The sequence below is a fragment of the Telmatherina bonti genome (genome assembly GCF_933228915.1).
Source record: "Telmatherina bonti genome assembly, chromosome: 14".
Taxonomy (NCBI): Eukaryota; Metazoa; Chordata; class Actinopteri; order Atheriniformes; family Telmatherinidae; genus Telmatherina; species Telmatherina bonti.
In genome coordinates this window covers 34,825,131-34,839,955 of record NC_136612.1, presented here as the reverse complement: position 1 = coordinate 34,839,955, position 14,825 = coordinate 34,825,131, and the positions used below count along the sequence as shown (strand labels likewise).

Genomic DNA, 14,825 nt, shown 5'->3' with positions numbered 1-14,825 from the left:
TTGTGTTTTGAAACAATTCTCTGAAAGCATTATGAGCAGTGTCAACAAGACTTTACAGCAATGCACAACACTGAACAGTCAAAGAGTCTCTGAGGCCAACATGCAGCATTTGCATTCAAGGGCTTTTCTGAACAGGATCATTAAAAAAAGTCTCAGTATGCCACATTCTGTCATTTACAGTGTTGTGGCCCTTGTGCAGCGTTTGTTTATGAAGACTTTTATCAGCTTACTTTTCTCATCCGGTGTCCAACCATCCAGTGTACTACAGCGCATGATGTAAGCTGCAAGATTAAAGCAAAGAAAAAACAAAAAGGACTCATTTTATCATGGAACAGCAGTTTCCACTAAGTATTAAGAACTTTTTTCCTCCATAGATCCAAAATTCATATTCTAATATGTTTCTGGTTCACACAGAAGGAAATCCAGTCAAACTGGGAGGACACTGAAACAATCCCAACATTAAAAGTAGGGATGTAATACTTGGAATACTTCAGAAACTCCATCAGATTTGGCCAGATATGGTGATTAATGTGAGAAGGGCCAGAAGAAGAAGAGGAAAACAAACTAGAAATAAACTCCAGGTCATGTTTGGAAAAGAAATGCTGCTTATTTGGCTTGAAAAAGCTGATGGTAGGATGCATGCTAAACAGTACATGGGGAAGGTAAAACATTGCTGAAAAACTAAATCTTATGTTGATGACAAACTGATTTTCTGCAGCTTCAACTATTAGCTGATTACTTGTCAAGTAAAATGGTTTTATTTCCTGTTAGAAATATCACTCATGACGCCATGCAGACCATCTTCTGAGACGTTCTAAACTACAGCAGTTGCCACGGTAACCAGTGGTTCTAGATGAGACTAAACTAAAAGTGGCAGAGTGAAAATATCAAGAATCAAGCTGAATAAAGCATTTGGAGAATGGTGACACCCCTATATGTAGGGCAGTGAAAAGCCATAGACAACTTAACTTCTGATCCCATGAACTGCATCAGCAGTTCCACATTATTCATATCCCTACAAATGCTTCCAGGATTAAAGAAAAAAGTCAGGTGAAACGGGCCAGTAAACTAAATGTAATCCTACACAATATGTGTGGCAGTCTGGGAAAAGCTGTCAGATGTGGCTGATGTTCATTTGTGGCAGCGAGACTAAATAGTTGCATGGTCACCACCAGGCATATATCATCCATCAGCATTAGCAGCCGAGCTCTGACGTGTTGATGCTGTGACAACTATTCTTTTTCAGCTGAAGCAAAGAAAAAACAGGGCTCAATGTGACCACATGGCGGAACAAAACACACAGGGTTTAGCGTTAACACTTGCTTCAGCAGCTCTGGGAAGAATGACGTTACTCAGGCACTTCTTGAGTGTGTGCTAACGAACTTTTTTACTTGTAAATGTAGATTTTAAACTGAGAAATACGTGCCTGTGATGGACTGGCGACCTGTCTGGGATGAACCCCGTCTCTGGCCTGATGACTGCTGGGATAGGCTCCAGCTTAACTGGACTAAGCCGTGTAGAAAATGAAGGAAGAAAATCTAGATGTGGAATTCATGACAATTCAAGCAGGATCAAAACATTAATTGTCTCATGATTCACTGTCACACAGTTTTTTTCCACAATAAGATCCCAAGGGATCCTCTGTGGGGGGGACTTTGGCTCTCTATATTGGCTTCCCAGATATTTCTGCTGATGAATTTCCACAACTTTTCCACAACATTTCCAGAAATCATTCACTACAAAATGAGCCATATACTTCCTTCAAATTCCACTGACTTTGAACTGGTCCAGGACTGTCTTCCCATCTGGCACCTTTCCGTGTTTCCCAAACGCCACAGCATGTCGGCACTCCGCTTCAGGAAAGAAGTTCTTGAAAAGAAGGTGGAATAAGCGAAGGCAGTCCTTTGCTTCTGCATGGATTGCAGACAGGTGAGTGGAGGACAAGAAGAGGCCACTTCCTGGACACAGCTCTTGCTTCCCAGACCTGTTCTTTGGAGCCCAAGGACCAGCCTGAGGTTGGATCTGTTCCACTTTGTCCAGAAAAGCTTTTAATGCCTCCAGGTGCTCACCACCTGGAGCACAGCAGATGTTTTACCTTACAGGGACACAGCAGCAAGCACAAGTCAAGAAAAGGAAGAGACACGTTTAAAAAAGAAAAAACATCCCAATAATTACAGTTTTCATTTGTAAATAATGAGCAACTAAAACAGTTCAGCACATTGTCAACACAAGTATTCCATTCTAAAACCTGCAATGAAGTGAGAACAGAGTTTCTGCAGGGAACAACATTTTCAGACCCATTTTAAATCTAATACCTGGAAAACAGAGATTTTCAGGAAGAGAACTTTTATTTTATTGAAATCCCATTTTTCAAATCTAATCCGAACCCCAAATGTAGCAATAATTGAACCAATATCTGTCAGTAAAACACACACAGTTCCAAGTGAGGGTTCCACTCCCTTTTCTTTAAAACATCCTGGAAATCAACATGTGGACCTCAAGCTGACAGTATATTAAGATTATTAATCCCAGTGATAAGAGACCACAGAGTGTCTAAGATGTTGCTTATTATAGTGTCCAAGGTAAGTTACAATATAACAATCAATATGAATTTAGAGCTAAATTGTGGATTGAAATAATAAGACAATTCCCAGCTGGGTTATCTCTTGGTGAGCCGCGGTCTGGTTCATAAAAACTGATCTTCTTCGGTGGCTTTCCCGCTCTTTTGGCCGTCTCTTTTTTATTATTTTCACATGCATTCATCCTGGAAAATAAAGAAGACATTTTCATTATTTAAACTGCTTTCACTGCATGACAAATCCACATTTTCCATGCACATACAATTTATGGAAGTGTCTAGAGGCCGCTGTAAACGCTCGCCATCTAAAATTTACCCAAACTGCGTTTAACAAAGATGCTGCTTCCCTTCTTTTTCCTCCTGCAAGATTCATTTCCTCCATTCCTTCTGCCAAAGACTCCACACGTTAAGCACACAAAAAAAGAAGAAACGTACCACACGACCTGACCTCGTTAAGTCGCCTCACTACGTTGTGAAGTAACCAATCATGATACAGCATTAGCCACCGAGTAGCTCTCTTAACCAATGACCATGCAGCATTTGTGACTGATGGCTCTCTCCTAAATACTAAAGTTGGGTTGCATTACAGGGTTCAAAGTTCCGGGGTTTTGTTCCAAATGCAGTCAATATAATATAATATAATATAATAAAACATAATATAATATATTTTTTATGAGGTTGATGAAACAAAATGTGAATTACATGCAATCTACTTCAAATTCTTTGTGGAAAACTGTTGGTTAATATAAAAGCAGATGCTATTTGCAGTAATTTTAATCAATTCATTCTGCATACAATCCAACATTGAAAAGAAATATTAATGTGGATTACAATAAAGTCAGCATGATATGAGATGATAGGAAAGAAGAAAACATTTCTCTAAGTGGGAGATTTCAGTGAGTGTTTGTGGAGAGCTCTTCCTTTGCTCTGTCTGAGATTAATATGAGAAGCATGAACTAAAGCCCGGATGAGAGGAGATTAAGTTCATAGAGAGAGCTCTCTGATTTCTCTGCCTGAGATCACAAAGAGAAACTAAAGTTGAGAAACGAGGAGAATCATATCAGAGCTTGTTGAGATCTCTTCTAAAACTTCAAATGAGACTACATTGAGATTTGGTGCATCTTATTTCTCCCGAGAGCAAACCGAGACGTAGGAGAAATAAACCTTAGTCTCAATTTGCTTTCAAAGAAATCTCAGAGTTGTCTAGTAGAAAGAAATGAAACATTTTAGACATCTCTTTTCACATTTTCTTTTCCTCTTATGTGATCAAACAAGATTTATTACAAAGCCTGGAATTTCATTTGTTAAAATAGATTTGCAGCCCTTATTAAAAGAAGCCCTCATTTTTCTCCGTAGGTACATTTCAGTAGCTGACACATGCACCCTCACATGTTAAGCAGCAAGAAAAACCTGATAAATGTATCTCCCCTTGTAATGGAAGCAGAAAAACTGCTGCATTCACAGATGTTCATCAAAACTTGCTCACAGTTCTGCGTATTATTCCTAAAAAAGGAGAGAAATTTCCACTGCAGTCCCGCATGTTTTAACACTTCCACAGGAAAACTGGCCAATTTGTGTCCAATAAGACGTATGAGGAGCTTCACTGCTAGCTTAGCAGCAAACAGATATGAGGAGAAAAGGGAGTTCTTTTGGTTTGGCGCTGTTGTCATTTCTCCTTTACGAGGGGGGACGGTGGCGCATGACGAGGCACGTGCAGCCTGTCCAGACAGCTTAGCTTCCACGTGTACAAGCTTTAAACACAGAAAATAAAAGCACTCACTGTTCTTCGGCATAGTGCTTAATGATCAACATTCATATAAAGTAGGTCATTTAAATAAAGCTCACGTCATGAAAGCCCAGCACTCATGTACTTGATAAAACACGCTGACTTTTCTTCCCAAGTCTTCACTGCAGCTTGTCTTCACTCCTACTGATCCAGCAGCTCTGTCTGAATACCCATGATGCACTTCACGGTAGGGCTGCACCATTCATCGCAGTTTCATCCTCATCACGGTTTTGGTGGCCACCATTAAATAAACCTGATGGTCAACAATATTTCCATTCAGAAGGCCAGCTCTGCTGCATGCGTCTCTGATCAACTACCCCTGGCTGCAGTGTGCAGAGCGAGGCGTGTCTCAACGTGGGCGGGGTTAAACGCCTTCAGCTCCGCCCACTGGATGTGATTCTTCTTCCTCGCCGCGGTCGCCGTCTTCTTCTTCACATTTTACAAGTTTCCATGTGCCATATCTTCACCAAACCACCTGGAGATCATTTAATTAAGGCTCGTCGGCGACACAACGTCCAACTTTGCTAAATGGAGGTAAGCATCGATGAAAAAACGGCCAATTAATGACAATCAAAGTTTTATTGGGATTATTGCTGGATTTTCCAGCACATTTTCGCCTCACAGATGAGCTTATTTGCATCTTCAAATGTCTCATGTTTGTTCTGCCGTTCTAATATTCACCTGGTTCAAGTTCTCCACGACGTTTTCCTCTGTTTTTTCCAGACACATTGCACACCTCCTCTCCCCTGGACCCCGGAGGACACTTGGCAGAAATGATGCTCCGCTTTGATATGTCATTGCATCCGCTAAAGTTTTCCATTTGCTGACTATCCTTTAATCCAAACCTTGTTTTCACACCTCCAGGGTCTGGCAAAGCAAGTGTGCTCAAACAACTGTGGCCTGTTTGTTCTAATGGTAAGACCAGGGCTGTTGTATTATTGTGAAGCAGGAGGATGAAGGAAAGTTAGCATGGTGGGTATTGGTAAAGATGCATGAACCAAGAGATGGACTAAGGCTCAGGAAGGCCATGATTTATTGTCAAATGATTCAGTTAAATGCTCAACCAAAAATGGGGCTGTGAAAGAAAGCAAAGCAAGGATTAGAAATGATCAAGTCCATTAAATGTTCCCTTTGATAAAGATCAATACAATGTAGAGCTAACTTTATCACAGTATCAATAATAAAGGTGCACATGTTGCCCTTAGCAGTGCTGCCGCCCTGTGAGAAGGACAAAGACTGAATAAATGTGTGTGCATGGCTTCCATAAGGAGGGGCTCAGGTGAGTGGGATGAAAAGCAATCAGGAGTGATTAGGAAGAAGGACAGGAAGGGAGGGAAGGGAAAGTGTGGAGAGATTCATTCCAATTAGAGCCTTTAATTCCACAGGATTTGCTTTTCTTTTCCATTAAAAAGCAGTTTAAAAGTGCCAACTATCTGATTGCTGATTTGTTCCTCTTATGCTGTACAAAGTGACAGCGAGGCAGCTACAGGGACAGGCAGGGTGTTTAACATGAATAAACTGATATACAGCAATGCAACTCTGGAGACAGGCAGGGGAAGTACAAGGATTGTGCAGACAAACAATAATACAGCAACAGAGACAGGCAGGATTATGCCTTGTATTATATATAGGTAACATTCAGAAATATGACATGTATACTAGGGATGTGGAGAAAATATTTCAACATGTACTTTTTGACTTTCAGTCCGCTCTCTACATTGTCATGGGGGCCAAATGTGATTCCAGTGAGGTATGTGGAAATTGGGATGAGTTTGTGCCCGGTGAATACAAGGCACTTTTGCTTCTGGCACAAATCAACCTATTGTGTTTTTATTTCTTCAAAGGAAAACATGCTGCAAATAAGAAGATGGTGGTGTCTTCTTCTGAGAAACTTTCCAATGCCGTAAATGCTCTTTACATGATCCTACTTTTCAAAGAGTTCTTTTAAACTCCACGTTTGACTGAAAACCCTGTGGATTGACTTTTCTTCAAGTTTTAATAGTGAACGTTCATTGTCATTGAATCAGCAAGGTGTGAAGAAGAGACTGCAGGCCAGAAAAAGGCGTCGGGAGGAGCGGAAACTACAGGTAAGAGGAGCTTCATTAATTAGCCATGTATTTAAGCACTTGTTTGAAGACTACTGTTAATCCCTCTGCAAATTTCAGGATGTAGAAGATGCTCCAGTGAAAAAGATGCCTTCTGAATCCATCTCATCAGCTACTATTGAAGGTAGACTTGTTGTCCACACATACAGAAACTGCTTTTCCCTGCATGCTTTTATTCTCTGCTAGATTACCTCGGCTGACCTGAGATGCCCCTTCAAATATAATATTGGATTTCTTCTAAAAGTTGAAGAGGTGGGATGTCCAAGATCTTTTTTACTGTCATTTATCTCTTTTCATTCTATTCCCTCTGTAGGGGAAGGTGACATGAAGAGCAGCAGTGGGACAGGGAAGAGTGGATGCAGCCTTCCTACCTCAGCGTTTTGGGCCATCTCCAGTATCTACTTTGAGAATGAGCTTTTTTCTCTACAAGAAGAAGATGCTTTACTGCATGACACCATAAAGGCAGCCAAATGCTGCAGAACGCAGTCATTTCAAGGAAGAGATTCCCTGCCTGGAGTTGTTGAGATGGACGAAGGACAAGAAAAGGAAACAGTGAAAAAAGTCCAAAACTGTGACTTGATGAGTGAAGGTGAAGAGAGTCATGGAGCTGAGGGAGCCGTTCATGTTTTCCTTTCACTTCAGAATCCACTAGGAATCATTTGGTGCAGAAATGATGGATGTTCACAGCTTAAAGCTCTGTGTGTGTGTGTGTGTGTGTGTGTGTGTGTTTTGAGGAGCAATAAATCCAGTGTTTGCCGTTTCTGTTCCTTGAAAAAAAGTCTATATTATGTGTGTTGCATTCCAATGCTCCAGTCATTCCAATCTGTGAGAGCCTTTCAAATGTGCCTGTGGGACGGTGGTTAGATGTCCAGCATGGGGTGAGGGCTTTTACTGCTACTTTTAACTGGCCTGAGACCATGCACTCCTTGCTCAACTCAGCTCAAATACAGTTTGAAGGCCACAGAAATGATGACACAATATCTTGGTGGAACCTGGGTGTAATATAGGATCTATTTTATATTGTGATATAATTATACATATAATACCAGTAAAGCATTGATCAATAACTAATGTTACAGTCAGCAGTTTTGTTCAGTCTGCCTTTCTTCTTCCTGTAGCCGTGTAGAAATGGGAGCATTTAAAAAAACTTCTTAAAGCAAGAGTGTTCACATCCTAAAATGAAAATAACTAATCATGTCCCAAATGATAAAAGATGTACATGGCGAGCCTTACTTTAATCATCTCAGGATACACTCCCGCATCGGGTAGGTGGCGGTTTTACATGCGGTCACGTGGAAAATGGGAAGAAAAAGACGGCCATGGTGGCGGCGAAGAAGAGTCAGAAAGTCAAAATAACATCATTTCCCACTTAAATCCGGTAGGTGGCGCTATTAAACGTGGAAAAAATGCAAAGAAGAAGAAAGCAGTTGCGGCGAGGAAGAAGAATCCCATCCAGTGGGCGGAGCTCAACGCGTTTAACCCCGCCCACATTGAGACACGCCTTGGTCTGCAGGAAGCTGCGTTCAGGACGCAGCTGGTTAACATGTCTGCCAGCTGCATGTGATGAAGCTGCTTAGTAAAGACTTTTCCTGCTAAAAGCCACACCTGACACACCTGAAGCCGTTTCTCACCTTTCAGGCTGGCGTGGAAGCTGAGCCACGTCAGCTTTGCGTGTTTAAGCTCCATCCCGCAGCAAACGCAGCTTTTCTGCATGTTATACTGTCCTGGAAGAAGCGCAGCTTCCTTCTCCACGCGGCTGTTTGCGCCAATGAGGAAGAAGAGGCGCAGCTGCTGCACATACCTGCTGATCAGCAGCACACCTGTTCTAATCAAGACACAGCACCAGGCCTCAACAGCCAATCAGGCTTCATCACTGCTTCCTGCATCAGTCGTCCATTTCATTCCATTCAAAGGAGAAATGAATGAAAATGAGAAGAAAAACACAACAATCAGCTTGTTTTTCATTGCGTTCATGTAAAGGAGAAACTTTGTGCCACCAGGAATCTGAATTCTTTCTATCTGAATATGAATTGTTCAATGTGAATCTGAACACGCCTGTTTGAAGAATTGCTTTAAAAACTGAATCTGAATGACTGGATTGGAAACTGAATCTTTCTTCTTTTTTATCTTTATTCAACTGAAACTTTTCTTTCCTGAATTCATTCTCATCATTCAGTTTCAGTTCAGATTCAGATGTGAAATCCAGACTTTTGTGCCGCACATCCGGGACCTGACATGAGGCCAAACTAGCCGATGGCAGATGGCGGAACCTCAGTTTGAGAGGCTGACATCCAAAAGCAGCCAACAGCAAATGCTCTTTATGTTTCAGTAACATTGCTGATAAAATAAGAAGAAGTTGTGTCCTTGTAGTTGTTTTAGCTTTAGCATAGCCCGCCCTGGGTGTTAATCCATTTCCATGTGAGTGATCAGCGATGGATCTATCCATCTATTTGGAGAAAACAGGATTTGCTCTTCTGTATCAGCAGCACTTGCAGTTGTCAAACGGTCAAGCCGGTGGAAACGGGTCAGACACTTGTTTTCTGCTAGAAAGCTCCAGATGCATTCCACTTTATTAGTCAGAATTCATCAAGTTATGGTCTCATTTATTTCTAGAAGAAAGAAAGAAAGACAGAAAGACGGGGACAGACGTGCTTTTGGATTTGCCAGCATGACAGAAGTGACTGAGCAGTATCGTCCTCAGTTCTTCCCAATATTTTCTAAACTCTTCTCAAAGTCGAAGCTCTTGGTGAGCGAGCTCTGTCACATCTTCCAGCTCAGTATGATCTCTTTACTGTAGTGCTACAACATGGCATGCTTCTTCCACTTCTTCCACATATGAACCAGCAGCAAATATTTGAATGCAAGCTTGAAAAATCCAAGCAAATAAAGAATGAAAGCTTTCCTGGGATATATTCTGGAAGCCGAGAGCAGCTGTGCTGCTTCTCTTTAGAAAAGAGCTGTTCTGTCCTCAGCACAGTCAAGCCAGCAATGAAGCCAAGCTGATGTCAGATGGAGGAACATTCATCACTGATCAATACAAAAGGCTGAAATTGTCACATGTCTGACAAGTAACTTTTACAAATCACTCCTTCACATCCAAATCTATGTGTCCAATCCAATGAAAGGGAATGATGTCTTTCTCTATTCCTGCTACATTGTCCCACATTTTTCCATCATGTCCAGAAAAGAAATTCACCCAAATGATTCAGAAAATATTGGACTAAAAATTCCACATATCAAGTCAGCTGGAAAGTCCAACATGTGATGGACTGGCGACCTGTCCAGGTGGACCTGCCTCTCGCCCAGTGCTTGCTGGGAGAGACTCCAGCTTCCCCGCCACCCTTAATGGGACCAAGCGCTTGGGAAAATCAACCAATGAATGGAAAGTGAAACATTTGGAGATGAAACAAGTTTGATGGAAAAATCTCCCAGAAATCCCATTTTAATGTGAAATATGCAGCTGAACATGTGAGAAAGAGGAAAAGCCCAAATCTAAACAGCATGAGCCAAACAAACATGTGAATGTTGGAAGAATGCACATTTAAAGACATGCATTTGGGGAGGGGGGTGCTGTTGTGTTCCTCATGCTTAGTGACACCCCCATTCTGTGGAGCAGGACGGGGAAAATGTTTGTGCCATCCATTTGTCATCTCTCAGTGTGGCTGAACACATTCTGTGTGACTGTTCCAACCTGGAGTCATTATTGATCCGGATCAGTGCAGACTAGATATTTATTGTGCACAATCACGCCTCACTTATTGACAGGAGCATCATTTTTATTGCTAGATGAGCGTTCATCTTCATCTCAACTCCACTCAAACCAGCGTGATTTCTAAAGGACTTGAACACAACGGCAGCTGCAACAAAGTGCTGAACAAAGAAGTAAAACATGGAGAAAGTGCAGAGTGAAAAGAGTGGAAAGTGAGTCCATGGCAGGAAGAAAAGGAATTCTTCTTCTTTCTTCTAGTTTTTCAGCCATTGCAGCCATCAGTCTTTATTGGGCCCTTGTCAGGGGGCCGGTGACATGCAGGGGCCTGGGGCCCCGCTACAGCTTTGTTCCGTTGGTCCCAGCTCTCTGCAGCTCTTCACTCGCTCCCCCGTGTGCTTCTGGGACTGTTCTTGTCATCATTGTGACCCCATGGGGTGAGATGCTGCGTGGAGGCCCAGATGGAGGGAGATTATCAGTGCTTTTCTAATAATTGCTCCCACAGCTGATTTCTTCACACCAAGCTGCTTACCTACTGCAGATTCCCTCTTCCCATCCAGCTGCAGGTCCACCACTGGCTTTCTGCTGTCCTTTGGCAGCTCTTTGCTCTTGGCCACAGTGGAGTTTGGAGTCTGACTGGTGGAGCTTGTGGACAGCTGTCTTTTATACTGGGAACCAGTTCAAACAGGTGCCATTAATCCAGGTAAGGAGTGGAGGAAGAGGAGCCTCTTAAAGAAGACGTTCCAGGTGTGTGAGAGGCAGAAATCTTGCTGCTTTGTAGGAGAACAAATCCTTATTTTCCAGAGGAATTTACCAATGAATTCCTTCCAAATCCTACAATGGGATTTCCTGGATTCTGTCTCTCATAGTTGAAGTGGAGCCATGATGAAGATTCCAGGCCTCTTCATGGTTTTCACTGGGAGAACTTGCACAGTTGTTGGCTGATGGAATCTTTTCCTGCTGTCTGAAGGAAAGACTAATTGCTGTTCTGATCAGATGGAATCAAGTGAAATGATGAAGTACAAGGGCTGCTTCCAGCTTGTCTGGAGCTGCGTCTGCTTCATGTATTGATCATATTGATACAAATGCCAGTGAATTGTGTCCATCCAGTGGCTTTTAGTGATCCCAGCTTAGCCGCCACAGGAAGGAAACTAAAGTCCAGACGTTTGTGGCTCAGATCATCATGCAGAGATCTTCCATGGATTTCAATGAAGATCCATTTCTAGAGGACATAAAGCATAGAAAGTGGGAACAAATTGATGCTCTGAATGATCCCAACATTGCAGTGAATCAGTGGAGAGAAATGCCAGAAAAGATGGCTGATAAACATGCAGCTAGAAAAAGCATGGAGAGAAAAGAAGATTTGCTCCGTGGCTTGATGATGAAATAAAAACCTGGATGATCCAGCAGGATGTGACAAAACGGGCGGCTGGAAAAAACTAGCGCTCACTTAGAAACAAGGCCGGTAAAATGCAGAAAGAGAAGAAAAAAAGCTGCTTCCAAAACAAATGACATGAAGTAAGGCATGATGGGAAGAAGCTCTGGCAGACCTTCAGTCATAGTTTGTGGAGGATTCCTGATAATATTCCCTCTTTCACTGAAGCAGAAGGAAGTTTCAAAGTAAAGCAGCCGACACTGCAGATTCTTTCCAGAAGGTTTTTATTGAGAAGGTAAAGAGCATTAGATCCAGTATGAAGGATTTCACTCTGAAAGGAAAGTGAACTGATTGAAAAACATCTTCTAGCAGATAGAAAGTGGAACGTCCCATTTGGGCCAATAGAAGTGGAAGAGGTGGAAAAGCTCCTGCAGACACTTCAAACTGATGAAGAGTCTGGACGGATGATCTTGATGGGAAATGAACTGGACGTATTGCGGATTCCATTTCTCAACCTGTGTGTCATATTTCCAAGCTCAGTTTGAAAGAAAGGATTTTTCCTCAGACATGGAAAGAAGCTAAAGTTTTACTGGGACCTAAAAATAATCCCAAACCTTTCCAGGATCAAACTGCAGGCCCATCAGCATGATTCCAACTCGGAGGAAAGTTGTGGAAAAACTCTCCGGTTTCTCCTGATTTGCTGCTAAATAACCTGGGTTCCGAGCTGCAAGGCGCCTAGAAAGCGTCTCGCTCAGCCTGGACAGCATCAACACAAAGGACTGAAGACCGCTTGTGTCAAAGTGATGAGAGGAAAATGGCTGCTAGCTTTTTATTTGACTCCTCTGACCAACAGCAGAGTTAAACTAAGTGCAGAAATGCTGCTTGAAGAGCCGAGTCTTCAGCTGGATCTTAAAAGTACATCAGGACTCTCAAGGATGTGAGGAAGCTTGGCCAAAAGTGTCCAGAAATCCCTTTGGTGTCCATTAGAGCTCAAGTCTTTGAAGGTGTGGATGGAGTTCATCTTCTGGTCACATTCATCCGGCTCTCCAACTCGTCCACATGAGTGGGCCAGAAAACTCCCGAGCCAATCAGAAGTCAGGAGCTGTTTGGAAAAAGGTGAATCCTAAAAGGGCCCTGCCATGATGTTCCAGCTCGGACTTGTTTTCTGACAAGTCTCTGCAGCCCAAAGCACAGAGATGCTAGCTCCTTCCAGAGCCCATAGGAAGAAGACATCCTGGCAGTTTGCAAGCGCTTTTATCACACCTGCTTCCACATCATCATCACTGGACATTTGGAGTCCCTTTCCATCATCTTTGACAGACATTTTGTCGTTTTTTAGCCTTCCTCTCAGCAACACATCATATGTTGACCTGATGGTTTACTAATGATGTCAGCACCTTTAAGCCTGCTGAGCTCCCATGCTATCTGACTGAACTTTCTAACCCTCCGCTCTTACAAAGTCAGCATGAAGAAATGGAAGAAGTGGCTTCTTAACAGAGTAAAACAAATTCTGCAAGCCAACACAATATAACTCATTAACTATCAACACATGTAGCTCACATAGTAATCAATTACTGAAACCGGAGCTTCTTTGTTTTTTTTTCCTTTTTGTCACTCACTTGTCCTGCTAGTTCCATATGAGAAATGTATTGCTTCGCGCAGCTGTTCAATTTAATTCAATTCAATTCAATTCAATTCAATTCAATTCAATTCAATTCAATTCAATTCAATTCAATTCAATTCAACTCAATTCAATTAAATTAAATTTAATTCAACTTTATTTATATAACGTCAATTCACAGCAATGCCATCTCAAGACGCTTTACAGACAAAGAAAACATAATGAAGCCAATTCATAACAGCCTATATAAGGAAACCAACAGATTGAGTTGAGTCCAACTCAATCTCCCATCCTGAGCAAGCACACTGGCGACAGTAGGAAGGAAAAAAGTCCCTTTTAACAGGAAGGAAACCTCCGGCAGCCACAGGGAGAGTGTACAGACTTCTAATCCTGGATATGAATTTAAACCAAATCTAAAACACTAGAAATTTAAAAAGATCATCCCACTCCACCTGATTAAAGGCTTTCTCAGCATAAAGTAAAATTATAATCTCTCCATTAATGTGGGTGGATGGAGATGGGCAGTATAGAGTATTACACAGGCGTCTAACAGTGAAAAAAGAACAGAGACCTTTTATAAATCCTGTCTGACTGGGGGAAATGGTTGTTGGTATTACCTTCTCAACAACGTGCCAACAATAGCAACAATTTTAGCATCAATGTCGAGGAGAGAAACAGGGTGATGTAAGCTACAGCCAACCAGGACAGATATAACTGCTTCACGCATGGACAGTGGCATGGCATTGAAGGCCAAAGACTCCTCAAACACTGACAGTCGTATAAAGGAAAGTAGTTTTCATTTTTTGTTTGGATTGCTGATGTTATTTCTGTAACTAAAGTGTTGGGGGGGGGGGGGGGGCGGGGGAGGGTTAGTGGGTAACATCTTTTCAGGAACATCTGGGCTTATTTCAGCAGGACAACATGAAGCCACATCCTGCAGATGTTCCAGCTGCTTCCCAGTAAAAGATTGGGGTCCTGGACTGTCCGGCCTGCAGTCCAGACCTCTCCCTGTGAAAATGTGGCGCATTATGAAGCCCAGAATTCCTGAACAGAGAGCCGGACTGTTGAGCAGCTGAAGTTGGACATCAAGCCAGAATGAGAAGGAATTCCACCAACAAAGCTTCAACAATCAGTGTGGTCAGTTCCCAGATGCTGACTGAGTTTTAAAAGGAAAGGTGATGTAACACAGAGGTAAACATGATCCTGCTGCAGCTTTACTGGGTCCTGTTGCTGCAGGAAATTCCACATGACTCAATATTAGTAAAATGTTGATCAGTTTGAACATTAACATCTGGACTTTGTCGTGTTTTCAGTAGAATAAAACTTTAAAGGGATATAAAACCATTATATTCTGTGTTTATGTTTTAAGGTCTGAAGTTCATCAGAACTGAGGTTGTACCTGATACGATGAGTTGAAACTTCTGAGACAATAAATAGACATAAAGTTGATTATTAACTGTGATTCAGTTGCTGTTTTATGCTGATATCACTGCTGTTATCAAGGGATTTTTCCTTCCTCAGAACTGAGGAATAAACTGTGTGATGAACGCTGGTAACGTCTGCCAGACTGTTTATGACAAGTCGTTTCCAGCTGAGGGGTCTCCATGAGGATAAAACTGATGCCCAAACAAGGATGTGGATGTTGGGATTCTGG

General features: G+C 42.2%; 1 protein-coding gene across 1 annotated transcript in view; it reads left to right on the top strand.

The window, feature by feature from the left end:
- Window positions 1-10,255: 10,255 nt before the first annotated feature.
- Window positions 10,256-14,825, top strand: part of LOC306765668 (uncharacterized protein) — a gene marked incomplete at both ends in the record, with an annotated part of 31,375 nt that continues 26,805 nt past the window's right edge. Inside the window, 2 exons of the mRNA XM_079253152.1 lie at window positions 10,256-10,351; window positions 10,482-10,612. Coding sequence (XP_079109278.1) covers window positions 10,256-10,351; window positions 10,482-10,612 — 227 coding nt within the window. The remainder of the gene's footprint in view (window positions 10,352-10,481; window positions 10,613-14,825) is intronic.